At 50.4% G+C, this 25,896-nt stretch overlaps 1 protein-coding gene across 2 annotated transcripts in view; it reads left to right on the forward strand.

Annotated features, from left to right (window-relative positions):
- The window catches only part of LOC101734770 (mucin-2-like), a 33,486-nt gene extending 17,079 nt beyond the window's left edge, over window positions 1–16,407 (forward strand). The window contains exons 3-14 of one of the 2 annotated variants that reach the window (XM_031895221.1): window positions 36–148; window positions 490–564; window positions 977–1,111; window positions 1,953–2,030; window positions 3,958–4,109; window positions 5,830–5,884; window positions 5,981–6,055; window positions 8,837–8,957; window positions 10,992–14,201; window positions 14,657–14,703; window positions 15,348–15,384; window positions 15,783–16,407. In XM_031895221.1, the coding sequence (XP_031751081.1) occupies window positions 36–148; window positions 490–564; window positions 977–1,111; window positions 1,953–2,030; window positions 3,958–4,109; window positions 5,830–5,884; window positions 5,981–6,055; window positions 8,837–8,957; window positions 10,992–14,201; window positions 14,657–14,703; window positions 15,348–15,380 (4,094 nt within the window). In that variant the 3' untranslated portion in view covers window positions 15,381–15,384; window positions 15,783–16,407. Of the gene's footprint in view, window positions 1–35; window positions 149–489; window positions 565–976; window positions 1,112–1,952; window positions 2,031–3,957; window positions 4,110–5,829; window positions 5,885–5,980; window positions 6,056–6,318; window positions 6,504–8,836; window positions 8,958–10,991; window positions 14,202–14,656; window positions 14,704–15,347; window positions 15,385–15,782 lie in introns of those variants that run through there. The other variant, XM_031895222.1, reaches the window with a different exon arrangement.
- Window positions 16,408–25,896: the final 9,489 nt, after the last annotated feature.

Consider the following 25,896-nt stretch of genomic DNA (forward strand, 5'->3'; position numbering starts at 1 on the left):
CCGCTCATTCTCCCCCTCTCTCTCTTGCTTGGCAGCCGGGGGGCTTGAGGAGCTCACTAAGAGACTGAATGCTCGATCCATTCTCTATGGCCTGTGCCAAGTGACAGACCCCAACAGCAAGAACCGGCAGGTGATTCTCATACACTGGGTAAGTTCCCCTGACAACCTACTGTACCCACCTTAGAAATAAAAACCCCGCCCCAGAACCCAACTGCCTGCTAATAACTGCCCCTGCTCCTATGGGAAGGGTTCCACTAGAAGTTGCCGGGAGTTTCCCCCCCCCCATCTGTGTGACTGAGCAGCAGTGAGGGGCTGGAGATGCACAGGGGACACCTTTAGGCTGCTATTGCCCCACAAGCCCTTGCTGGGTGATTTACATTAAAGCCTATGGGGGCTGCTTCGGGGCCTGTGGTGGTGCAGTTTTGGGCTACTAAAAACCCCTATTGCCATAGCCAATCAGCACTGAGTGATTATTTTCTTTCCTTGCAGGTCGGGGAGAATGTTGGGGAGTCACAGAGAGAAATCAGCCTCGAGCACATTCCCACCATCAGGAAGTTCTTCAGGGTATTGTCTCCAGGCACATAATGAGGGGGGGGGGGGGAATAAAGGGGTGCTATGTGCTATGGGGGGGAAATATTAACCAATTATTACCAGAGCTGGGAGCCCTGTATAGTTCTGCGTATGTCCCCCGGGACCCCATATACCTCTGTACAACATCCTTCCAATGATATCTGCCTCAGAGTCGGGCATTACTGTAGTTAATGGGAGGCACCCCGGGGTACTTACTTCATGGGGCCCCCCGACCTTTCTTTTTTTCTTCCTTTCTCCTTCCCTCACTTTCTCCCAGGCACAGAGCAACCACAAGAGGGTTACAGGTGCATCTAGTGAGTCAGAGGGGAATGGGTTTGTGCTGCCAGGGGGCAAGTAGGGTATGGAACCTTCCTCCAGTTAATGCCCAATGTTCTGTTCTGCTCAGGAGGCTTCTGTGTTTCTCTCTGCCCGGCGGCTGGAGGACCTCACTCCCGATGTGGTGGCACAGGCCCTGAGTAAGGAGATGCACCCAGGCGTAATATTCCCCAGATCCAGATACCCAGGCTCATCTGAAGTGGTGGTGAGTAATGCCCAGGGCCCCCCTCTCATAGGAAAAGTTACCCCTGCCCTTTGTGTATATGGCAGAGCCTGGAATTATCTTCTTTGTATAGAATAAGGGGCAGACACTGCCCTGTATGTACTGTCCTGCACCAGTATAATTATAGTTGGCACTGCCCTGTATGTACTGTCCTGCATCAGTATAATTATAGTTGGCACTGCCCTGTATGTACTGTCCTGCACCAGTATAATTATAGTTGGCACTGCCCTATGTGTATTAGTGGGGTTGGCACTGCCCTGTATGTACTGTCCTGCACCAGTATAATTATAGTTGGCACTCCCCTATGTGTTTATTAGTTGGGTTGGCACTGCCCTATGTGTATATTAGTTGGGTTGGCACTACCCTATGTGTATATAAGTTGGGTTGGCTCTGCCCTATGTGTATATTAGTTGGATTGGCACTGCCCTATGTGTATATTAGGTGGGTTGGCACTGCCCTATGTGTATATTATATTTGGGGATTGGCACTGCCCTATGTGTATATTAGGTGGGTTGGCACTGCCCTATGTGTATATTAGTTGGGTTGGCTCTGCCCTATGTGTATATTAGTTGGGTTGGCACTGCCCTATGTGTATATAAGTTGGGTTGGCACTCCCCTATGTGTTTATTAGTTGGGTTGGCACTGCCCTATGTGTATATTAGTTGGGTTGGCACTGCCCTATGTGTATATTAGTTGGATTGGCACTGCCCTATGTGTATATTAGTTGGATTGGCACTGCCCTATGTGTATATTAGTTGGGTTGGCACTGCCCTATGTGTATATTAGTTGGGTTGGCACTGTTACTGACTCCTATTTCTGCCAGGGGACTAATTACCGGAAGACCAACCCAGCCGTAGAGATGCGATTCACCAAGCGGGAGGCCTTCTGGCAGCGCTCGGAGGTGGGTACAAGGGGTGATACAGTAAGAAGTTATTATGTGAGGTTAATGGGCTGTGATCATGGCATTTCTCCCGCTTGTACCTGGGGGCTTATAACTTACATATTGGCACCAATATTTGTCCAGATATTGAAGCTTTAGATTGTAAGCTCTTGTGAGCAGGGCCTTCTGATCCTATTTTTTACTCTATATAATGCACTGCATAACTTTACGGCACTATATTAATAAATGATGATGATAAATGTTGCTGCCTGGCAAAGCAGGCCATTTTGTTTTTTTGACTGGCCACACCCCCAGAAGATAGGGACACACCTCTTGCTTCACTACATTCTTAGACTGTGACACCACAGAAGTTTGGTGAGAAGAGACAAGGAAGGTGGAGGCCAGAGAGTAGAAACAGTGGAGTCTTATGTAAGTCTGAAGGTGCAGATAAGTAACACCTTCACCAGAGCTAGGGGAGACATTATGTTATGCACATTATTATTTCCAAAGGGAACCTAAAAAGGTACAGGGGTTTCCCCATTGTGATGTGTCATTGAATTACCTTCCTCAAGAGATTGTCATTGGAATACCTTCCCCAAGGGACAGTCGTTGAAATACTTTCCCCAAGGGACAGTCATTGGATTACCTTCCCAAGAGACAGTCATTGGATTACCCTCCCAAGAGACAGTCATTGAATTACCTTCCTCAAGAGATTGTCATTGGATTACCATCCCCAAGGGACAGTCGTTGGATAACATTGCCCATGGGGCAGTCGTAGGAATACCTTCCCCAAGGGACAGTCGTTGGATAACATTCCCCATGGGGCAGTCATAGGAATACCTTCCCCAAGGGACAGTCATTGGATTACCTTCCCCAAGGGACAGTCATTGGATTACCTTCCCCAAGGGACAGTCATTGGATTACCTTCCCCAAGGGACAGTCATTGGATTACCTTCCCCAAGGGACTGTTATTGGATTACCTTCCCCAAGGGACAGTCATTGAATTACCTTCCTCAAGAGATTGTCATTGGATTACCATCCCCAAGGGACAGTCGTTGGATAACATTCCCCATGGGGCAGTCGTAGGAATACCTTCCCCAAGGGACAGTCATTGGATTACCTTCCCCAAGGGACAGTCATTGGATTACCTTCCCCAAGGGACTGTTATTGGATTACCTTCCCCAAAGGACAGTCATTGGATTACCTTCCCCAAGGGACAGTCATTGGATTACCTTCCCCAAGGGACTGTTATTGGATTACCTTCCCCAAGGGACAGTCTATGGCTTACCTTCCCCAAGGGACAGTCATTGGATTACCTTCCCCAAGGGACTGTTATTGGATTACCTTCCCCAAGGGACAGTCGTATTTTCTTCCCCAAGGGAGTGTTATTGGATTACTTTCCCCAAGGAACTGTTATTGGAGTTCCTTCCCCAAGGGACTGTTATTGGATTTCCTTCCCCAAGGACAGTCATTGGATTTCCTTCCCCAAGGGACAGTCATTGGATTTTGTTCCACAAGGACCGTGATTGGCTTTCCTTTCCCAAAGGGACAGTCATTGGATTTTGTTGCCCAAGGACTGTGATTGGCTTTCCTTCTCCAAGGGACAGTCATTGGCTTACCTTCCCCAAGGGACAGTCATTGGATTGAGTTCCACAAGGACCGTGATTGGATTACCTTCCCCAAGGGACTGTCATTCGATAACTGGCTGAAACTGACACTGATGCTGTGAGTCACTGATGTATTTGCAGTAGGAAAATATTAGGATGAGGGAGCGCACATTTTCCTTTTGTGTCTCACTTACTTGCTCTGACTATGCCCTGTGTACCCACACTTACAGGGATGTATCTAGAGACGATGTAGCTTGTTTGTTACTGTGTCTAATGTGTCCCTTATCTACAATAAAAAGACAAGCAGTGGCTCTTACAGTGGTTTCCCTGTGTCCCTACAGAGGGAGGAGGAGCGGCGCAAGGAGAAAGAGCGCCAGCGGCTTCTGGAGGAGAAGATTGCTCTGGAGAGGCAACGTGTGGAGAGAGAGAGGCTGGAGGAGCAGCATCGAGAGCTCAGGATTCAAGAGAAAGAGAGACTGGTGGAAGAACAGAGGTGGTGTCCCCTATGTTTCTTCTCCTCAACCACACACACAGTATCCTCGCCTTCATCTGCTCAGCTACATCTATCCACATGTTCTTCCACCCTTGGCAGATATCTGCTCAGCTACATCTATCCACATGTTCTCCCACCCTTGGCAGATATCTGCTCAGCTACATCTATCCACATGTTCTTCCACCCTTGGCAGATATCTGCTCAGCTACATCTATCCACATGTTCTCCCACCCTTGGCAGATATCTGCTCAGCTACATCTATCCACATGTTCTTCCACCCTAGGCAGATATCTGCTCAGCTACATCTATCCACATGTTCTTCCACCCTTGGCAGATATCTGCTCAGCTACATCTATCCACATGTTCTTCCACCCTTGGCAGATATCTGCTCAGCTACATCTATCCACATGTTCTCCCACCCTTGGCAGATATCTGCTCAGCTACATCTATCCACATGTTCTTCCACCCTAGGCAGATATCTGCTCAGCTACATCTATCCACGTGTTCTTCCACCCTTGGCAGATATCTGCTCTGCTTCATCTATCCACATGTTCTTCCACCCTAGGCAGATATCTGCTCTGCTTCATCTATCCACATGTTCTTCCACCCTAGGCAGATATCTGCTCTGCTTCATCTATTCACATGTTCTTCCACCCTAGGCAGATATCTGCTCTGCTTCATCTATCCACATGTTCTTCCACCCTTGGCAGATATCTGCTCTGCTTCATCTATCCACACGTTCTTCCACCCTTGGCAGATATCTGCTCAGCTACATCTATCCACATGTTCTTCCACCCTTGGCAGATATCTGCTCAGCTACATCTATCCACATGTTCTTCCACCCTTGGCAGATATCTGCTCTGCTTCATCTATCCACATGTTCTTCCACCCTAGGCAGATATCTGCTCTGCTTCATCTATTCACATGTTCTTCCACCCTAGGCAGATATCTGCTCTGCTTCATCTATCCACATGTTCTTCCACCCTAGGCAGATATCTGCTCTGCTTCATCTATCCACATGTTCTTACACCCTAGGCAGATATCTGCTCAGCTACATCTATCCACATGTTCTTCCACCCTAGGCAGATATCTGCTCTGCTTCATCTATCCACATGTTCTTCCACCCTAGGCAGATATCTGCTCAGCTTCATCTATCCACATGTTCTTCCACCCTAGGCAGATATCTGCTCAGCTACATCTATCCACACGTTCTTCCACCCTTGGCAGATATCTGCTCTGCTTCATCTATCCACATGTTCTTCCACCCTAGGCAGATATCTGCTCAGCTACATCTATCCACATGTTCTTCCACCCTAGGCAGATATCTGCTCAGCTACATCTATCCACATGTTCTTCCACCCTAGGCAAATATCTGCTCTGCTTCATCTATCCACATGTTCTTCCACCCTAGGCAGATATCTGCTCTGCTTCATCTATCCACATGTTCTTCCACCCTAGGCAGATATCTGCTCTGCTTCATCTATCCACATGTTCTTCCACCCTAGGCAGATATCTGCTCTGCTTCATCTATCCACATGTTCTTCCACCCTTGGCAGATATCTGCTCTGCTTCATCTATCCACATGTTCTTCCACCCTTGGCAGATATCTGCTCTGCTTCATCTATCCACATGATCTTCCACCCTTTTCAGATATTTACTTAGGCAAATACCACACAGGGTGGATTCTCAGTTTTGAATGGAGGTGCTCTCTGTATTTTAGGAAGGAGCAGGCACGTTTTGAAGCAGAGCAGCGCAAGAGGGAGAAAGATCGATGGGTAAGTGACGCCCTGGGAGGGGGGGGGGTATTACGTACTGGATGGCAATTTGTTTGGGGCAGGGTATAAGGTAATTCTCCTATATCTGTGGCACAGATGCAGCAGCAGAAGGAGCATGAAGAAGAAATGAAAGGGAGGTTCAAGCGCAGTCAGTCCATCGAAATGGCAGCTGTAAGTGATTCAACTCTTCCTTATTTGCCTTTAAAGGGACACCGTCACCAAGAAATGAGGCTTTAGTTACCCCAGAAAATCCTACTGCTCTCTTGTATCGCAAGCCTGCAGCCCCCTCCCCTCTGTTTCACCCCTTCCATATCCACCCAATAATTTTCTCTCCATTTCTCCATTCACCCGTTGCTCCATATTATATTAATCTACCATCTTTCACTTGTTATCTCTTTCTCTCCCCCATTCTCACCCTCAGCCCACTGCCTCCCGTTCTGGTTAGTGGCTGTGCCAGCAACTCTTGCCGCTTGTTCTTCTTGGCTTCTACACAGACTCTGGTTCCATGGACTTTGGTTTCCTTCTCAAATTTCCTTCTGCCATGACCCACATGACCCATTCTCTTTGGGTTCCACTTGTGCAGGATTATTCCTCGGCTTTTGTTCATCTCTCCTCTATGGTAAAATATCTTTCCAATGTGGAGAAAATCCATCTAATCACTCATTTATTATCTCAAAGTATTCAAGGGTGTATTCCCTTTGTCTTACCAACCATATTGTCATCTGCTTTTCCCTTTTATTAACTCAACCCTCACACCAACCTTCCAACCCACTGGCTATATATTCCTTCTTCTAACCAGTCTGTCTTCATTTCCTCCCCCTTCTCCCTGTGTCTCCCCTTTGTCTAACCAACCATCTCTTCATCTGATTTTCCCTTTTATTAAATCAACTCAACACAAACCTTCCAACTCCTTGACTATATGTCCTATATGTCCACTTTGTCTAACCAGTGTCACTTCATCTCCTTCTCCCTGTAATAACCCAACACTCACCCCAAACTCCCAACCTACTGACTATATGTCGTCTTTGTCTAACCAGTCTCTCTTCATCTCCTTCTCCCTGTAATAACCCAACACTCACCCCAAACTCCCAACCTACTGACTATATGTCCACTTTGTGTAACCAGTCTCTTTTCATCTCCTTCTCCCTGTAATAACCCAACTCTCACCCCAAACTCCCAACCTACTGACTATAAGTCCTCTTTGTCTAACCAGTCTCTCTTCATCTCCTACTCCCTGTAATAACCCAACACTCACCCCAAACTCCCAACCCACTGACTATATGTCCTCTTTGTCTAACCAGTCTCTCTTCATCTCCTACTCCCTGTAATAACCCAACACTCACCCCAAACTCCCAACCTGCTGACTATATGTCCTCTTTGTCTAACCAGTCTCTCTTCATCTCCTTCTCCCTGTAATAACCCAACACTCACCCCAAACTCCCAACCTACTGACTATATGTCCTCTTTGTCTAACCAGTCTCTCTTCATCTCCTACTCCCTGTAATAACCCAACACTCACCCCAAACTCCCAACCTACTGACTATATGTCGTCTTTGTCTAACCAGTCTCTCTTCATCTCCTTCTCCCTGTAATAACCCAACACTCACCCCAAACTCCCAACCTACTGACTATATGTCCTCTTTGTCTAACCAGTCTCTCTTCATCTCCTTCTCCCTGTAATAAACTCCCAACCCACTGACTATATGTCCTCTTTGTCTTACCAGTCTCTCTTCATCTCCTACTCCCTGTAATAACCCAACTCTCACCCCAAACTCCCAACCCACTGACTATATGTCCACTTTGTCTTACCAGTCTCTCTTCATCTCCTTCTCCCTGTAATAACCCAACACTCACCCCAAACTCCCAACCTACTGACTATATGTCCTCTTTGTCTAACCAGTCTCTCTTCATCTCCTTCTCCCTGTAATAACCCAACTCTCACCCCAAACTCCCAACCCACTGACTATATGTCCACTTTGTCTTACCAGTCTCTCTTCATCTCCTTCTCCCTGTAATAACCCAACACTCACCCCAAACTCCCAACCTACTGACTATATGTCCTCTTTGTCTAACCAGTCTCTCTTCATCTCCTTCTCCCTGTAATAACCCAACACTCACCCCAAACTCCCAACCTACTGACTATATGTCCTCTTTGTCTAACCAGTCTCTCTTCATCTCCTTTTCCTTTAGTAATCCAACACTCACACCAGCCTCCCAGCCCACTAACTCTATATCCCCTTGGTCTAACCACTCTGCAAACCCATTTACTCTTTGGGCAAATTTATCAAAAGGTTGAAGACAGCTTTGTTTGTAACAGCATTCTGTTTATCTGTATAGGGTTAAAAGGAGCGAGTTTATTAAGCATTGATGTAAGCGCAGTGGGACCTTTAGGACCATTTCAACCAATAATCCTGCGGTGCTGGTGGGTTGAGGTTTATCAGCCCAAGCTGAATCTGAAAAAGCAACTCAGTGACCCACAGAACAGCATTGTACCCTCAGTGGTTATTCTGTTTGGGGGCTGATATACTGTATAATATATATATATATATAAATATTACTATTACTACTGCCTACTCTCATATAAGTTGAGAGTATTTATCCAGTAATATTTCCAGGATCAGCACTCCCTTAATTATGGGATTTTTATTATTTGTTCTAAGAATAAAACTTCATTTGTACAGAAGCCCAATGTTTTGGTTTATTTTCTGGCTGTTCATTTGAGATATGAAACTCTGTACCCCGTGGCACTCACACTCTGTACCCCGTGGCACTCACACTCTGTACCCCGTGGCACTCACACTCTGTACCCCGTGGCACTCACACTCTGTACCCCGTGGCACTCACACTCTGTACCCCGTGGCACTCACACTCTGTACCCCGTGGCACTCACACTCTGTACCCCGTGGCACTCACACTCTGTACCCCGTGGCACTCACACTCTGTATCCTACAGGAGGCAGCAATACTTGTTTCCCATCGCTCCATGCACCCCCGGGAGTTTTTCCGGCAACAGGAACGCTCCGTGTCATGTTCGTACTCACCCCCGCCCACCCCAACGTCACCCTCCGGGTCGGGTAAGTGGCGCAGAGAGCATTGCATCTAATTACTCACCCCTTCAACTATCTGTGGCAGATACAACTTAGTGAGAAGAAGGTTTATCATGTGAATACTTGTATTAACTTGTGTTGTGGTGAAATTCAATTTGAGATGCAATTCAATTCAGAAAATAGAATAGAATACTCTATTGAAGTCTATGGAAAAAATGGAGCTGAATTAGGAGAAATGTTTGCCTTGGGCATTACATTATGGAGATAGAAGTCTGGCAGTACAGTATGTGGCCAATGGGCAGTACAATGTGGTGACAGCTGGCAATACAGTATGTGGCCAATGGGCGGTACAATGTGGTGACAGCTGGCAATACAGTATGTGGCCAATGGGTGGTACAATGTGGTGACAGCTGACAGTATGTGGCCAATGGGCGGTACAATGTGGTGACAGCTGACAGTATGTGGCCAATAGGTGTACAATGTGGTGACAGCTGGCAGTACAGTATGTGGCCAATGGGCGGTACAATGTGGTGACAGCTGACAGTATGTGGCCAATGGGCGGTACAATGTGGTGACAGCTGACAGTATGTGGCCAATGGTTGGTACAATGTGGTGACAGCTGGCAGTACAGTATGTGGCCAATGGGTGGTACAATGTGGTGACAGCTGGCAGTATGTGGCCAATGGGCGGTACAATGTGGTGACAGCTGGCAGTATGTGGCCAATGGGTGGTACAATGTGGTAACAGCTGACAGTATGTGGCCAATGGGTGGTACAATGTGGTGACAGCTGACAGTATGTGGCCAATGGGCGGTACAATGTGGTGACAGCTGGCAGTATGTGGCCAATGGGCGGTACAATGTGGTGACAGCTGACAGTATGTGGCCAATGGGCGGTACAATGTGGTGACAGCTGACAGTATGTGGCCAATGGGCAGTACAATGTGGTGACAGCTGACAGTATGTGGCCAATGGGCAGTACAATGTGGTGACAGCTGACAGTATGTGGCCAATGGGCGGTACAATGTGGTGACAGCTGGCAGTATGTGGCCAATGGGTGGTACAATGTGGTGACAGCTGACAGTATGTGGCCAATGGGTGGTACAATGTGGTGACAGCTGACAGTATGTGGCCAATGGGTGGTACAATGTGGTGACAGCTGACAGTATGTGGCCAATGGGTGGTACAATGTGGTGACAGCTGACAGTATGTGGCCAATGGGCGGTACAATATGGTGACAGCTGACTGTATGTGGCCAATGGGCGGTACAATATGGTGACAGCTGGCAGTATGTGGCCAATGGGTGGTACAATATGGTGACAGCTGGCAGTATGTGGCCAATGGGCGGTACAATATGGTGACAGCTGGCAGTATGTAGCCAATGGGCGGTACAATGTGGTGACAGCTGGCAGTATGTGGCCAATGGGCGGTACAATATGGTGACAGCTGGCAGTATGTGGCCAATGGGCGGTACAATGTGGTGACAGCTGGCAGTATGTGGCCAATGGGCGGTACAATATGGTGACAGCTGGCAGTATGTGGCCAATGGGCGGTACAATGTGGTGACAGCTGGCAGTATGTGGCCAATGGGCGGTACAATATGGTGACAGCTGGCAGTATGTGGCCAATGGGCGGTACAATATGGTGACAGCTGGCAGTATGTGGCCAATGGGTGGTACAATATGGTGACAGCTGACAGTATGTGGCCAATGGTTGGTACAATGTGGTGACAGCTGACAGTATGTGGCCAATGGTTGGTACAATATGGTGACAGCTGACAGTATGTGGCCAATGGTTGGTACAATATGGTGACAGCTGACAGTATGTGGCCAATGGGCGGTACAATGTGGTGACAGCTGGCAGTATGTGGCCAATGGGCGGTACAATATGGTGACAGCTGGCAGTATGTGGCCAATGGGCGGTACAATATGGTGACAGCTGGCAGTACAGTAACCAGGTTGTGAAGCAGGAAAGTTATTGTTCCCATGATATCTCTGACAGTCACACAATTGCCAGTTGCCCAGACATGATATTAATCCTCTCGGGGGCTTCTCTCTTGGCAGGGGCTTTTCGCCGACCAGCAATGAGATACCAGCGCAGCCTGACGGAGACCATTGCATCCCCCCCACCTCAGAGTCCAACCTTTTATCCCAGCACTCAAAAAAGAGACTCTCTGACCTTCTCCGATGTACCCCAGCCCTGCTCCCCTGCTTTCATCTTCTCTAAGTCGGGTCTACCTGTCACCTCCCCCAGACTGAGCAACTTGCCATCCTTCATACCTCCACCAATTGCCACCACTAGAGTTGGACACCCTTCAACTAAATTAAGCTCCTCCCCACAAAGCATTAATAATAATAATGTCCCTCTGAGAACTGTTGACCAAGATGTGCCCATTAGAGCTGAATATGTAACTCTAGATCCCCCCACCCAGAAGCCTAAAAATGACTCTCTGTCATTTCCTGATGGCCCTCCCCAGGCAAGTCATTTATCTGTGCAAGGGGATGTAGGAGTCACCACCATCTTAGATACCTCAGAGGCAAAAGAAACCTACAGGGCAGAGTTAGTGCCTATTAAAGCCCCATTATCACCAGACCAAAATATTGACCATGGTCCTACAGAGGTTTTCAATCCTAAAGTCAACAAGGGGGTTACTGAGGCTTTAATTCTTCCAGAGACACCTAGTGAGGTCATTTTGTCTTCTATTTCAGCTGAGACCCCAGTGCCTCCTGTTCTATCTGATTCTGAGACACCATCTTCTCCTCCTGAGACCTCAACACTACCTGTGGTACTTTTGCCTGAGACCTCAACTTTTCCCGTGTTCCTTGCTCCTGAAACCTCAGTGCTTCCTGTCCTTCTTGCTACTGAGACCTCCGCTCTTTCCAGTTCTGAGACCCCCACTTCTTCTATCCATCATGCTACTGACACCACTGTACCATGTTTTGCACCTGCTACTGACACCTTATTACCTACAGTTTTACACACTGATGAGACCACCAAGCCTTCTCCTCCATATGCTACTGAGACCCCCATGCTTTATGAATCATCTGCTACTGCAACCCCAATGCCTTCCATGCCAAGTGCTAACGAAAGCTCCATGCCAACTGTCCCATCTCCTTGGGAGACAGCAGATCCTGAAGTTCCACCCATTACAGAGTCCACACCAACTGGCCAGAGTATAGATTCCACTGCATCAGTCACAGCTCAGGCCCCTGGTGATGTTACAGTACAGGCTGATGAGATTACTTCTTGTCTTAGTGCAAACTCTGATGGTTCCCCACTCACCTTTATGCCCCCAGTCCCATTAGAAATATCTCCTTCTGCCAACACAGGAGATACATTGGTGCCACAAACTCCTACTTCCACTCTGCTCCTCGCTTCCATCATTCAGTCTGTGTCCCCCCAACCATATTCTCCCTTTACTTTGGGTGATGTTTCCTCAGAGAGCCCCTCTGTAGTAGAAGCCACAACTAGCTCCGAAGGTTCAGGGGAAGCCACTGGTGTTGAGGCTCCTTGCACTGCAGAGATTAATCACAAAGAAGATGTACCAAGGTCTGAGCAAATACTAGAATCACAAGAGTCCATACCAGGGGCAAATCCAGTTAGTGAAATCCATTCAGAGTGTTTGCCCCAGTCAGAGGCATCAGCCATCGTCCCTAGCCTATGTGAGGACCACTCCAAGGACGTCACTGTAGCATCTGTATGTCCAGCAGTAATCTCAGTAGTCTCAGCTTTCTCTGATAGTGAGGTTCAAGCCCTTACCAGTGATATCTCACTCATAGAGGACCCTCTTCCCACTGATACACCAATCATATCTGAAATCCCTCCCACTGATATCTCACTTATAGTGGAATCTCCAACCACTGACACGTCAATCAAATCTGAAATTCCTCACACTGAAACCTCACTCATATTGGAAGCTCCTCCCACTGACACATCAATCATATCTGAAACTCCTCATGTGGACATCTCACTCATATCTGAAGCTCCTCCCACTGAAACATTGGTCACATGTGAAGTTCCTACCACTGATATCTCACTCATTTGGGAAGCTTCTCCCACTGACACTTCTATCATATCCGAAACTTCTGTGGCCACCTCACTCATAACTGAAGCTCCTCCCACTAACGCTGCTGTCATATCTGAAACTCCTCCTGATGGTCCCTCCCTCATATTTGAAGCTCCTTCCTCTGATGCCTTACTGATGTCTGAAGCTCCTCCCACTTACACCTCTGTCATATCTGAAACTCCTCCTGTGGACATCTCACTCATATCTGAAGCTCCTCCCACTAAAACATTGGTCACATGTGAAGTTCCTACCACTGATATCTCACTCATTTGGGAAGCTTCTCCCACTGACACTTCTATCATATCTGAAACTTCTGTGGCCACCTCACTCATAACTGAAACTCCTCCCACTAACACTTCTGTCATATTTGAAACTCCTCCTGATGGTCCCTCCCTCATATTTGAAGCTCCTTCCTCTGATGCTTTACTGATGTCTGAAGCTCCTCCCACTTACACCTCTGATATATCTGAAACTCCCCCTGTGGACATCTCACTCATATCTGAAACTCCTTCTGCTTACCCCTCCCTCATATTTGAAGCTCCTCCCTCTGATGCCATACTCATGTCTGATGCGCCTCCCACTTACACTTCACTCATATCTGAAACTCCTTCTGCTTACCCCTCCCTCATATTTGAAGCTCCTCCCTCTGATGCCTCACCCATGTCTGATGTTCCTCCCACTGACACTTCACTCATATCTGAATGGCCAACTGAGAGATCAGACATATGTGAGGCTTCACCTACTGATATTCCACTTAAATTTGGGGCTCCGCCCAATGATTTCTTTGTAACATATGAGTCCCCTCCCACCTTTCCTGGGGGTGACAATTCAGCCTCTATTTTCTCACCTGTATTTGAGCCTCCTGCCAGTGATATCTCACCTTTATGTACGGATCCTCTTGGTGATAACTCACCTGTGGGCAAACTTCCTTCTAGTGATATCTCACCTGTATGTGAGGCCCCTCCCACTATCTCACCTGTATGTGAGGCCCCTCCCACTATCTCACCTGCAGTGGAGGCTCTGACCAGTGGCACCTTCTCTGGAGCAAAGGAAGAATCTCTTGAGAACCAGTTTCTCTTGCCCCAAACATCCATCCTGGGCACTGACTGGCAGCAACATAACGGTGCCCCCCTGTCTGATGCGGAACTGCCCCCCGGCACAGACCTACTGATTCCACTACACGGGGGCATCACAGATTGGGCTACCGGTGAGTCCATACATGGAGGGAGGGCATATACATGGGCTGTAATAGAGCAGGAATGGAGGGGCACAGGGCAGTTATAGGGGAGGGAGTAGGGAGAGGCATGGGGCTGCTTTGTTGGGGCATATAATAGACCAGGAAGGGGTATGGGGCAGTTATATGGGAGGGGTATGTACTAGAGCAAGGAGAGGCGTGGGGCTGCTTTGTTGGGGCATATAATAGACCAGGAAGGGGTAAGGGGCAGTTATATGGGAGGGGCATGTACTAGAGCAGGGAGGGGCATGTAACCAAAGTAGGGAGAGGCACGGTGCAGTCGTGGGGGGCAAATATTAAACAGGGATGGGTACAGGGCAGTCACAGAGGTGAGACTGGTGGGGCAGAAATAGGATAATACCGACCCCGTAGGGTAGAACAGTTGGACTGTATTTCTAATAACCTGATTGTGTTAATTCTGATAACAGAACCTGTGTTGGTACCAGAACTGGGGGCGTCGCCACTGGCGGAACCGGTGAGTTGGAACCTCGTTTTGTTATTTGTTTCGTTATTTGTTGTGTTTCTGTGGATATTATTATTATTATTAGTATCCATTTTGCCACGTTGCCCCTTTTGGTTGCCACTAACTACAAACTGCTACTTAAACCAGTTGCCCCCCAGCCCACAGGCACCCAAGGGTGTAGCCCACCCACTACCAAAGTCTGTGCCACCGGGGGGTGTGTGGGATTGGGGGTGTATGGGGGTCAGTTGCACCCCAGTGAGTGTGGGAGCTGCCGCTGCCCGGGGAGGCTTCAGGCCAAGCCAAGGAATGGCCGCCATGCAGGAGGAATGCCCCAGCAACAGGTGCCTTATTGTTCCTGCTGGAATGCGCCACTGACACAGGAAACGGCTCCATTGTGTCCCCGAATTCCTTCTTCCCCGTTTCCTGGTGAGCTCTTCCTGCCCCGGGGGGGGGGGGGTCTCAGTCATGTCCTGGTGTAGCACTGGGGAATAATTCAGATACATAAGAACTACTGGGTCTGTGTAACTGTATTAGGGTCCCTGTGCCCCCCAATAGCCCCCCTAACTGCCCCACAGCCTCACACATGGCAGTAACTAGTGACTGGGGCAATGGCCGACTCAGTGGGGACCCTGCTAATCTGTTTGTGCTTCCTACAGAGCCAGCCTGCCCCTGCCGCCCCAGACTGCTGAGCTGGTAAGTCTGCCCCCCACCCCGGGGCAACCCCCCAACACATGGACAAACTGACGTTACACAGACAGACAGAGTCATAGTAACAGGCAGATAGGACAAGTGACAGGAGAGGTTCAGGTTGAAAAAAGACACAAACCCTTCATGCCCTTTCCTTTTGACCCTTTAGATTTAACCCACCCTCCTACCTACCTACCTACTGACCTACCCACCTACCGACTCATCTACCTACTGACCCACCTACCTACCAACTCACCTACCTACCCATCTACCTACCAACCCATGTACCTACCTACCCACCTACCTACCTACCCACCGACCTACCTTCTGACTTCCCCATCCATTGGCCAGTTCCTGCCCACCATGAGCCAGACCCTAATGGTGCCTCTCTGTTCCTCTCACAGGTACTGAACCTGCTGGATTTGCCCCCCGTGTTGCTGACAAGAGACCCAGCGCCACCGCCATACGCCCGAACCTGCACTCACTCAAGCACCCACCTTATGTATTCACTTAGCTGCCTGCGGGATGGTGGGCACCCTCACCTAGTGCCATGCTGTGTATTGGGTCTCAGTGTGATTAACCACAAGCACCCATGTTATTCCTACCCGTGTCCCATAGGCCAGCTCTGTCCCTCTCCAACATGTACAGCCGGATAGTGATACAGCCTTATATCATCTTATATCATCTTAGGGGGCTGTTCCTGCTGAATTGTGCTTAGTACAGGGCAATCCCTATGTGCCATAGTTTTATGGTATCTCTCTGTACAGGCTATGAGCAAACTTAGGGGGCTGTTCCTGCTGAATTGTGCTTAGTACAGGGGAATCCCTATGTGCCATAGTTTTATGGTATCTCTCTGTACAGGCTATGGGCAAACTTAGGGGGCTGTTCCTGCTGAATTGTACCCCAAATACACCATGCCTGGGTGCTGCATTATGGGAGAGGGGGGGGCTGGAGTATCACATATTGTGACCTGTCACGTTACTGTATAATAGAAGTGTAAAGCTGAATAAACACAGAGTATTGCCCCAGTGTGTGTGCAGTTCCATGTTGTGGGTTGGATTCAGTGCAAATAAAGGGGGGGGGGGATAACGCTGGTGGTCCTCCCACAATGCACCAGTCTGCCCATGTGTGTGAGATACAGAGAGTAAAGCCCCCCCCCCCCAATCCCAGGGAAGATGATGTCACAGTGGGGGAATGCTGTGCCATGTGTTTGCCATTAGTAACCCCCCCCCCCCCCCCCCCCCCAGTAAGCATTAACCCTACAGAGCCCAGGCTTGGCGCTGTTTCTTGGGGAGAAGTAAACAGTGTGAGTGTATAGGGGCAACAGGACCCCCCCCATACCAACAGGACTTGGGCTTTGCCTGATTCATTGGTGCCAAGAGAGTCCCCCCCACCCTCTCTGTTCCAACAGATCCCAGCAGTTTCATTAATACTTCCTCTGCTTCCACCAATCCCTTTGCTCCTTACATTCCAGCACCTTCTCAGTTCCCAGCAACCCCTCTGCTCCACTTTATTCCAGCACTTCCTTAACTCCCAGCAACCCCTCTGCTCCACTTTATTCCAGCACTTCCTTAACCCCCAGCAACCCCTCTGCTCCACTTTATTCCAGCACTTCCTTAACTCCCAGCAACCCCTCTGCTCCACTTTATTCCAGCACTTCCTTAACCCCCAGCAACCCCTCTGCTCCACTTCATTCCAGCACTTCCTTAACCCCCAGCAACCCCTCTGCTCCACTTCATTCCAGCACTTCCTTAACCCCCAGCAACCCCTCTGCTCCACTTCATTCCAGCACTTCCTTAACTCCCAGCAACCCCTCTGCTCCACTTTATTCCAGCACTTCCTTAACCCCCGGCAAACCCTCTGCTCCACTTCATTAACCCCCCAGCAACCCCTCTGCTCCACTTCATTAACCCCCCCATCAACCCCTCTGCTCCACTTCATTCCAGCACTTCCTTAACCCCCGGCAAACCCTCTGCTCCACTTCATTAACCCCCAGCAACCCCTCTGCTCCACTTCATTCCAGCACTTCCTTAACTCCCAGCAACCCCTCTGCTCCACTTCATTCCAGCACTTCCTTAACCCCCGGCAAACCCTCTGCTCCACTTCATTAACCCCAGTAACCCCTCTGCTCCACTTTATTCCAGCACTTCCTTAACCCCCAGCAACCCCTCTGCTCCACTTCATTCCAGCACTTCCTTAACTCCCAGCAACCCCTCTGCTCCAATTCATTAACCCCCAGCAGCCCCCTCTGCTCACTTTATTCCAGCACTTCCTTAACCTCCAGCAACCCCTCTGCTCCACTTCATTCAAGCACTTCCTTAACTCCCAAGCAACCCCTCTGCTCCACTTTATTCCAGCCCTTCCTTAACTCCAGGCACCCCTCTGCTCCACTTCATTAACCCCCAGCAACCCCTCTGCTCCACTTTATTCCAGCACTTCCTTAACTCCCAGCAACCCCTCTGCTCCACTTTATTCCAGCACTTCCTTAACTCCCGGCAACCCCTCTGCTCCACTTTATTCCAGCACTTCCTTAACCCCCAGCAACCCCTGCTCCACTTCATTCCAGCACTTCCTTAACTCCCAGCAACCCCTCTGCTCCACTTCATTAACCCCAGCAACCCTCTGCTCCACTTTATTCCAGCACTTCCTTAACCCCCAGCAACCCCTCTGCTCCACTTCATTCCAGCACTTCCTTAACTCCCAGCAACCCCTCTGCTCCACTTTATTCCAGCCCTTCCTTAACTCCCACAGCAAGCCCTCTGCTCCACTTTTATTCCAGCCCTTCCTTAACTCCCAGCAACCCCTCTGCTCCACTTGCATTCCAGCACTCCTTAACTCCCAGCAACCCCTCTGCTAACTTCATTCAAGCACTTCCTTAACTCCCAGCAACCCCTCTGCTCCACTATCCAGCACTTCTTTAACCCCCAGCAACCCCCTCTGCTCCACTTTATTCCAGGCCCTTCCTTAACTCCCCAGCAACCCTCTGCTCCACTTTATTCAGCCCTTCCTTAACCCCGCAACCCCTCTGCTCCACTTTATTCCAGCATTTCTTAACCCCCAGCAACCCTCTGCTCCACTTTATTCCAGCACTTCCTTAACCCCCAGCAACCCCTCTGCTCCACTTTATTCCAGCACTCTTAACTCCCAGCAACCCCTCTGCCTCCACTTCATTACCCCAGCAACCCTCTGCTCCACTTTATTCCAGCACTTCTGAAACCCAGCAACCCCTCTGCTCCACTTCATTCCAGCACTTCCTTAACTCCCAGCAACCCCTCTGCTCCACTTTATTCCAGCCCTTCCTTAACTCCCAGCAGCCCCTCTGCTCCACTTTATTCCAGCCCTTCCTTAACTCCCAGCAACCCCTCTGCTCCACTTCATTCCAGCACTTCCTTAACTCCCAGCAACCCCTCTGCTAAACTTCATTCCAGCACTTCCTTAACTCCCAGCAACCCCTCTGCTCCACTTCATTCCAGCACTTCCTTAACCCCCAGCAACCCCTCTGCTCCACTTTATTCCAGCCCTTCCTTAACCCCCAGCAACCCCTCTGCTCCACTTTATTCCAGCCCTTCCTTAACCCCCAGCAACCCCTCTGCTCCACTTTATTCCAGCATTTCCTTAACCCCCAGCAACCCCTCTGCTCCACTTTATTCCAGCACTTCCTTAACCCCAGCAACCCCTCTGCTCCACTTTATTACAGCACTTCCTTAACCCCAGCAACCCCTCTGCTCCACTTTATTACAGCACTTCCTTAACCCCCAGCATACCCTCTGCTCCACTTTATTACAGCACTTCCTTAACCCCCAGCAACCCCTCTGCTCCACTTTATTACAGCACTTCCTATAACCCCCAGCAACCTCTGCTCACTTTATTCCAGCACTTCCTTAACCCCCAGCAGCCCCTCTGCTCCACCTTATTCCAGCACTTCCTTACCCCAGCAACCCCTCTGCTCCACTTCATTCCAGCCCTTCCTTAACCCCCAGCAACCCCTCTGCTCCACTTTATTCCAGCCCTTCCTTAACCCCCAGCAACCCCTCTGCTCCACTATATTCCAGCACTTCCTTAACCCCCAGCAACCCCTCTGCTCCTCTTTATTCCAGCACTTCCTTAACTCCCAGCAACCCCTCTGCTCCACTTTATTCCAGCACTTCCTTAACCCCAGCAACCCCTCTGCTCCACTTTATTCCAGCCCTTCCTTAACTCCCAGCAACCCCTCTGCTCCACTTCATTCCAGCCCTTCCTTAACCCCCAGCAACCCCTCTGCTCCACTTTATTCCAGCACTTCCTAACCCCGGCAACCCCTCTGCTCCACTTTATTCCAGCACTTCCTTATCCCCCGGCAACCCATCTGCTCCACTTTATTCCAGCACTTCCTTAACCCCAGAACCCTCTACTCCACTTTATTCCAGCCCTTCCTTAACCCCCGGCAACCCCTCTGCCCCACTTTATTCCAGCCCTTCCTTACCTCCAGCAACCCCTCTGCTCCACTTCATTCCAGCCCTTTCTTAACTCCCAGCAAACCCTCTGCTGCTCACTTCATTCCAGTCCTTCCTTAACCCCAGCAACCCCTTTGCTCCACATTATTCCAGCACTTCCTTAACCCCCAGCAACCCCTCTGCTCCACTTTATTCCAGCACTTCCTTAACTCCCAGCAACCCCTTTTGCTCCACATTATTCCAGCCCTTCCTTAACTCCCAGCAGCCCCTCTGCTCCACTTTATTCCAGCCCTTCCTTAATCCCCAGCATCCCCTCTGCTCCACTTCATTCCAGCCCTTCCTTAACTCCCAGCAACCTCTGCTCCACTTCTTCATTCCAGCCCTTCCTTAAACCCCAGCAACCCCTCTGCTCCACTTCTTCATTCCAGCCCTTTCTTAACCCCCAGCAACCCCCCTGCTCCACTTCTTCATTTCCATAACCCTTCCTTAACCGCCCAGCAACCCCTCTGCTCCACTTCTTCATTCCAGCCCTTCCTTAACCCCAGCAACCCCTCTGCTCCACTTCTTCATTCCAGCTTCCGTTAACCCCCAGCAACCCCTCTGCTCCACTTCTTCATTCCAGCCCTTCCTTAACGCCTCCAGCAACCCCTCTGCTCCACTTCATTCCAGCCCTTCCTTAACCCCCAGCAACCCCTCCTGCTCCACTTCATTCTAACCCTTCCTTAACCCCCCCCAAGCAACCCCTCTGCTCCACTTCTTCATTCCAGCCCTTCCTTAACCCCAGCAACCCCTCTGCTCCACTTCATTCCAGCCCTTCCTTAATCCCCAGCAACCCCTCTGCTCCACTTTATTACAGCACTTCCTTAACCCCCAGCAACCCCTCTGCTCCACTTTATTACAGCACTTCCTTAACCCCAGCAACCCCTCTGCTCCACTTTATTCCAGCACTTCCTTAACTCCCAGCAACCCCTTTTGCTCCACATTATTCCAGCCCTTCCTTAACTCCCAGCAGCCCCTCTGCTCCACTTTATTCCAGCCCTTCCTTAACTCCCAGCATCCCCTCTGCTCCACTTCATTCCAAGCCCTTCCTTAACTCCCAGCAACCCCTCTGCTCCACTTCTTCATTCCAGCCCTCCTAACCCCCAGCAACCCCTCTGCTCCACTTCTTCATTCCAGCCCTTTCTTAACCCCCAGCAACCCCTCTGCTCCACTTCTTCATTCCAGCCCTTCCTTTACCCCCCAGCAACCCCTCTGCTCCACTTCTTCATTCCAGCCCTTCCTTAACCCCCAGCAACCCCTCTGCTCCACTTCTTCATTCCAGCCCTTCCTTAACCCCCAGCAACCCCTCTGCTCCACTTCTTCATTCCAGCCCTTCCTTAACCTCCAGCAAACCCCTCTGCTCCACTTCATTCCAGCCCTTCCTTAACCCCCAGCAACCCCTCTGCTCCACTTCATTCTAACCCTTCCTTAACCCCCAGCAACCCCTCTGCTCCACTTCTTCATTCCAGCCCTTCCTTAACCCCCAGCAACCCCTCTGCTCCACTTCATTCCAGCCCTTCCTTAATCCCCAGCAACCCCTCTGCTCCCACTTCCATCACCTTCCTTAACCCCAGCAACCCTCTGCTCCACTTCATTCCAGCCCTTCCTTTAACCCCAGCAACCCCTCTGGTCCACTTCATTCCAGCCCTTCCTTAACCCCCAGCAACCCCTCTGCTCCACTTCATTCCAGCCCTTCCTTAAAACCCCCAGCAACCCCTCTGCTCCACTTCATTCCAGACCTTCCTTAAACCCCGAGCAACCCTCTGCTCCACTTCATTCCAGCCCTTCCTTAACCCCCAGCAACCCCTCTGCTTCCACTTCATTCCAGCCCTTCCTTAACCCACAGCAACCCCTCTGCTCCACTTCATTCCAGCCCTTCCTTATACCCCAGCAACCCCTCTGCTCCACTTCATTCCAGCCCTTCCTTAACCCCGAGCAACCCCTCTGCTCCACTTCATTCCAGCCCTTCCTTAACCCCCAGCAACCCCTCTGCTTCACTTCATTCCAGCCCTTCCTTAACTCCCAGCAACCCCTCTGCTCCACTTCATTCCAGCCCTTCCTTAACCCCCAGCAACCCCTCTGCTCCACTTCATTCCAGCCCTTCCTTAACCCCAGCAACCCCTCTGCTCCACTTCATTCCAGCCCTTCCTTAACCCCAGCCCCTCTGCTCCACTTTATTTCTAGCACTCCTACTTCCAGCAACCCCTCTGCTCCACTTTATTCTAGCACTTCCTTAACTCCCAGCAACCCCTCTGCTCTACTTTATTCTAGCACTTCCTTAACTTCCAGCAACCCCTCTGCTCCACTTTATTGTAGCATCCTTAACTTCCAGCAACTTCCTCTGCTCCACTTTATTCCAGCCCTTCCTTAACCCCAGCAACCCCTGCTGCTCCACTTTATTCCAGCACCTCCTTAACCCCAGCAACCCCTCTGCTCCACTTTATATCCAGCCCTTCCTTAACGCCCAGCAACCCCTCTGCTCCACTCACATTCCAGCCCTTTCCTTAACCCCCAGCAACCCCTCTGCTCCACTTCATTCCAGCCCTTCCTTAACCCCCAGCAACCCCTCTGCTCCACTTCATTCCAGCCCTTCCTTAACCCCCAGCAACCCTCTTGCTCCACTTCATTCCAGCCCTTCCTTAATCCCCAGCAACCCCTTCTCACTTTATTACAGCACTTCCTTAACCCCCAGCAACCCCTCTGCTCCACTTTATTCCAGCACTTCTTTAACTCCCAGCAACCCCTCTGCTCCACTTTTTTCCAGCACTTCCTTAACCCCCAGCAACCCCTCTGCTCCACTTTATTCCAGCACTTCCTTAACCTCCCAGCAACCCCTCTGCTCCACTCATTCCAGCCCTTCCTTAACCCCCAGCACCCCTCTGCTCCACTTTATTCTAGCACTTCCTTAACTTCCAGCAACCCCTCGGCTCCACTTTATTCTAGCACTTCCTTAAGTCCCAGCAACCCCTCTGCTCTACTTTATTCTAGCACTTCCTTAACTTCCAGCAACCCCTCTGCTCCACTTTATTCTAGCACTTCCTTAACTTCCAGCAACCCCTCTGCTCCACTTTATTCCAGCCCTTCCTTAACCCCAGCAATGCCCCTCTGCTCCACTTTATTCCAGCACCTCCTTAACCTCCAGCAACCCCTCTGCTCCACTTTATTCCAGCACTTCCTTAACCTCCAGCAACCCCTCTGCTCCACTTTATTCTAGCACTTCCTTAACTCCCAGCAACACCTCTGCTCCACTTTATTCCAGCACTTCCTTAACCCCCAGCAACCCCTCTGCTCCACTTCATTCCAGCCCTTCCTTAACCCCCAGCAACCCCTCTGCTCCACTTTATTCTAGCACTTCCTTAACTTCCAGCAACCCCTCGGCTCCACTTTATTCTAGCACTTCCTTAACTCCCAGCAACCCCTCTGCTCTACTTATTCTAGCACTTCCTTAACTTCCAGCAACCCCTCTGCTCCACTTTATTCTAGCACTTCCTTAACTTCCAGCAACCCCTCTGCTCCACTTTATTCCAGCCCTTCCTTAACCCCCAGCAACCCCTCTGCTCCACTTTATTCCAGCACCTCCTTAACCCCCAGCAACCCCTCTGCTCCACTTTATTCCAGCACTTCCTTAACCTCCAGCAACCCCTCTGCTCCACTTTATTCTAGCACTTCCTTAACTCCCAGCAACACCTCTGCTCCACTTTATTTTAGCACTTCCTTAACCCCCAGCAACCCCTCTGCTCCACTTCATTCCAGCCCTTCCTTAACCCCCAGCAACCCCTCTGCTCCACTTCATTCCAGCCCTTCCTTAACCCCCAGCAACCCCTCTGCTCCACTTTATTCCAGCCCTTCCGTGAACCCCAGCAACCCTTCTGCTCCACTTCATTCCAACCCTTCCTAACCCCCAGCAACCCCTCTGCTCCACTTTATTCCAGCCCTTCCTTAACCCCCAGCAACCCCTCTGCTCCACTTCATTCCAGCCCTTCCTTAACCCCCAGCAACCCCTCTGCTCCACTTATTTTAGCACTTCCTTAACCCCAGCAACTCCTCTGCTCCACTTCATATTCCAGCCCTTCCTTAACCCCAGCAACCCCTCTGCTCCACTTCATTCCAGCCCTTCCTTAACCCAGCAACCCCTCTGCTCCACTTTATTCCAGCCCTTCCTTAACCCCGGCAACCCCTCTGCTCCATTTCATTCCAGCCCTTCCTTAACCCCCAGCAACCCCTCTGCTCCACTTTATTCCAGCCCTTCCTTAACCCCCAGCAACCCCTCTGCTCCACTTCATTCCAGCCCTTCCTTAACCCCCAGCAACCCCTCTGCTCCACTTTATTCCAGCCCTTCCTTAACCCCCAGCAACCCCTCTGCTCCACTTCATTCCAGCCCTTCCTTAACCCCCAGCAACCCCTCTGCTCCACTTTATTTTAGCACTTTCTTAACCCTCCAGCAACCCCTCTGCTCCACTTCATTTCCCAGCCCTTCCTTAACCCCCAGCAACCCCTCTGCTCCACTTCATTCCAGCCCTTCCTTAACCCCCAGCAACCCCTCTGCTCCACTTTATTCCAGCCCTTCCTTAACCCCCGGCAACCCCTCTGCTCCACTTCATTCCAGCCCTTCCTTAACCCCCAGCAACCCCTCTGCTCCACTTTATTCCAGCCCTTCCTTAACCCCCAGCAACCCCTCTGCTCCACTTCATTCCAGCCCTTCCTTAACCCCCAGCAACCCCTCTGCTCCATTTTATTCCAGCCCTTCCTTAACCCCCAGCAACCCCTCTGCTCCACTTCATTCCAGCCCTTCCTTAACCCCCAGCAACCCCTCTGCTCCACTTTATTTTAGCACTTCCTTACCTCCCAGCAACCCCTCTGCTCCACTTCATTCCAGCCCTTTCTTAACTCCCAGCAACCCCTCTGCTTCACTTCATTCCAGTCCTTCCTTAACCCCCAGCAACCCCTTTTGCTCCACATTATTCCAGCACTTCCTTAACCCCCAGCAACCCCTCTGCTCCACTTTATTCCAGCACTTCCTTAATCCAGCAAACCCTTTTGCTCCACATTATTCCAGCCCTTCCTTTAACTCCCAGCAGCCCCTCTGCTCCACTTTATTCCAGCCCTTCCTTAACTCCCAGCATCCCCTCTGCTCCACTTCATTCCAGCCCTTCCTTAACTCCCAGCAACCCCTCTGCTCCACTTCTTCATTCCAGCCCTTCCTTAACCCCCAGCAACCCCTCTGCTCCACTTCTTCATTCCAGCCTCTTCTTAACCGCCAGCAACCCCTCTGCTCCACTTCTTCATTCCAGCCCTTCCTTAACCCCCAGCAACCCCTCTGCTCCTACTTGCTTCATTCCAGCCCTTCCTTAACCCCAGCAACCCCTCTGCTCCACTTCTTCATTCCACCCTTCCTTAACCTCCAGCAACCCCTCTGCTCCACTTCTTCATTCCAAAGCCCTTCCTTAACCCCAGCAACCCCTCTGCTCCACTTCTTCATTCCAGCCCTTCCTTAACCTCCAGCAACCCCTCTGCTCCACTTCTTCATTCCAGCCCTTCCTTAAAACCCCCAGCAACCCCTCTGCTCCACTTCTTCATTCCAGCCCTTCCTTAACTCAGCAACCCCTCTGCTCCACTTCATTCCAGCCCTTCCCTTAACCCCCAGCAACCCCTCTGCTCCACTTCATTCCAGCCCTTCCTTAACCCCAGCAACCCCTCTGCTCCACTCATTCCAGCCCTTCCTTAACCCCCAGCAACCCCTCTGCTCCACTTTCATTCCAGCCCTTCCTTAACCCCCAGCAACCCCTCTGCTCCACTTCATTCCAGCCCTTCCTTAACCCCCAGCAACCCCTCTGCTCCACTTCATTCCAGCCCTTCCTTAACCCCCAGCAACCCCTCTGCTCCACTTCATTCCAGCCCTTCCTTAACCCCCAGCAACCCCTCTGCTTAACAAGCTTCCAGCACCCCCATTGCTTCACTAGATCCCATCACCCCCTCAGCTCCCAGCATCCATCCCGCTCTCAGTGAGTGGAGGAGGGGGCGGGGCAGACAGAGAGAAGGAATAAGA

The sequence above is a fragment of the Xenopus tropicalis genome, chromosome 1 (genome assembly GCF_000004195.4).
Source record: "Xenopus tropicalis strain Nigerian chromosome 1, UCB_Xtro_10.0, whole genome shotgun sequence".
NCBI lineage: Eukaryota > Metazoa > Chordata > Amphibia > Anura > Pipidae > Xenopus > Xenopus tropicalis.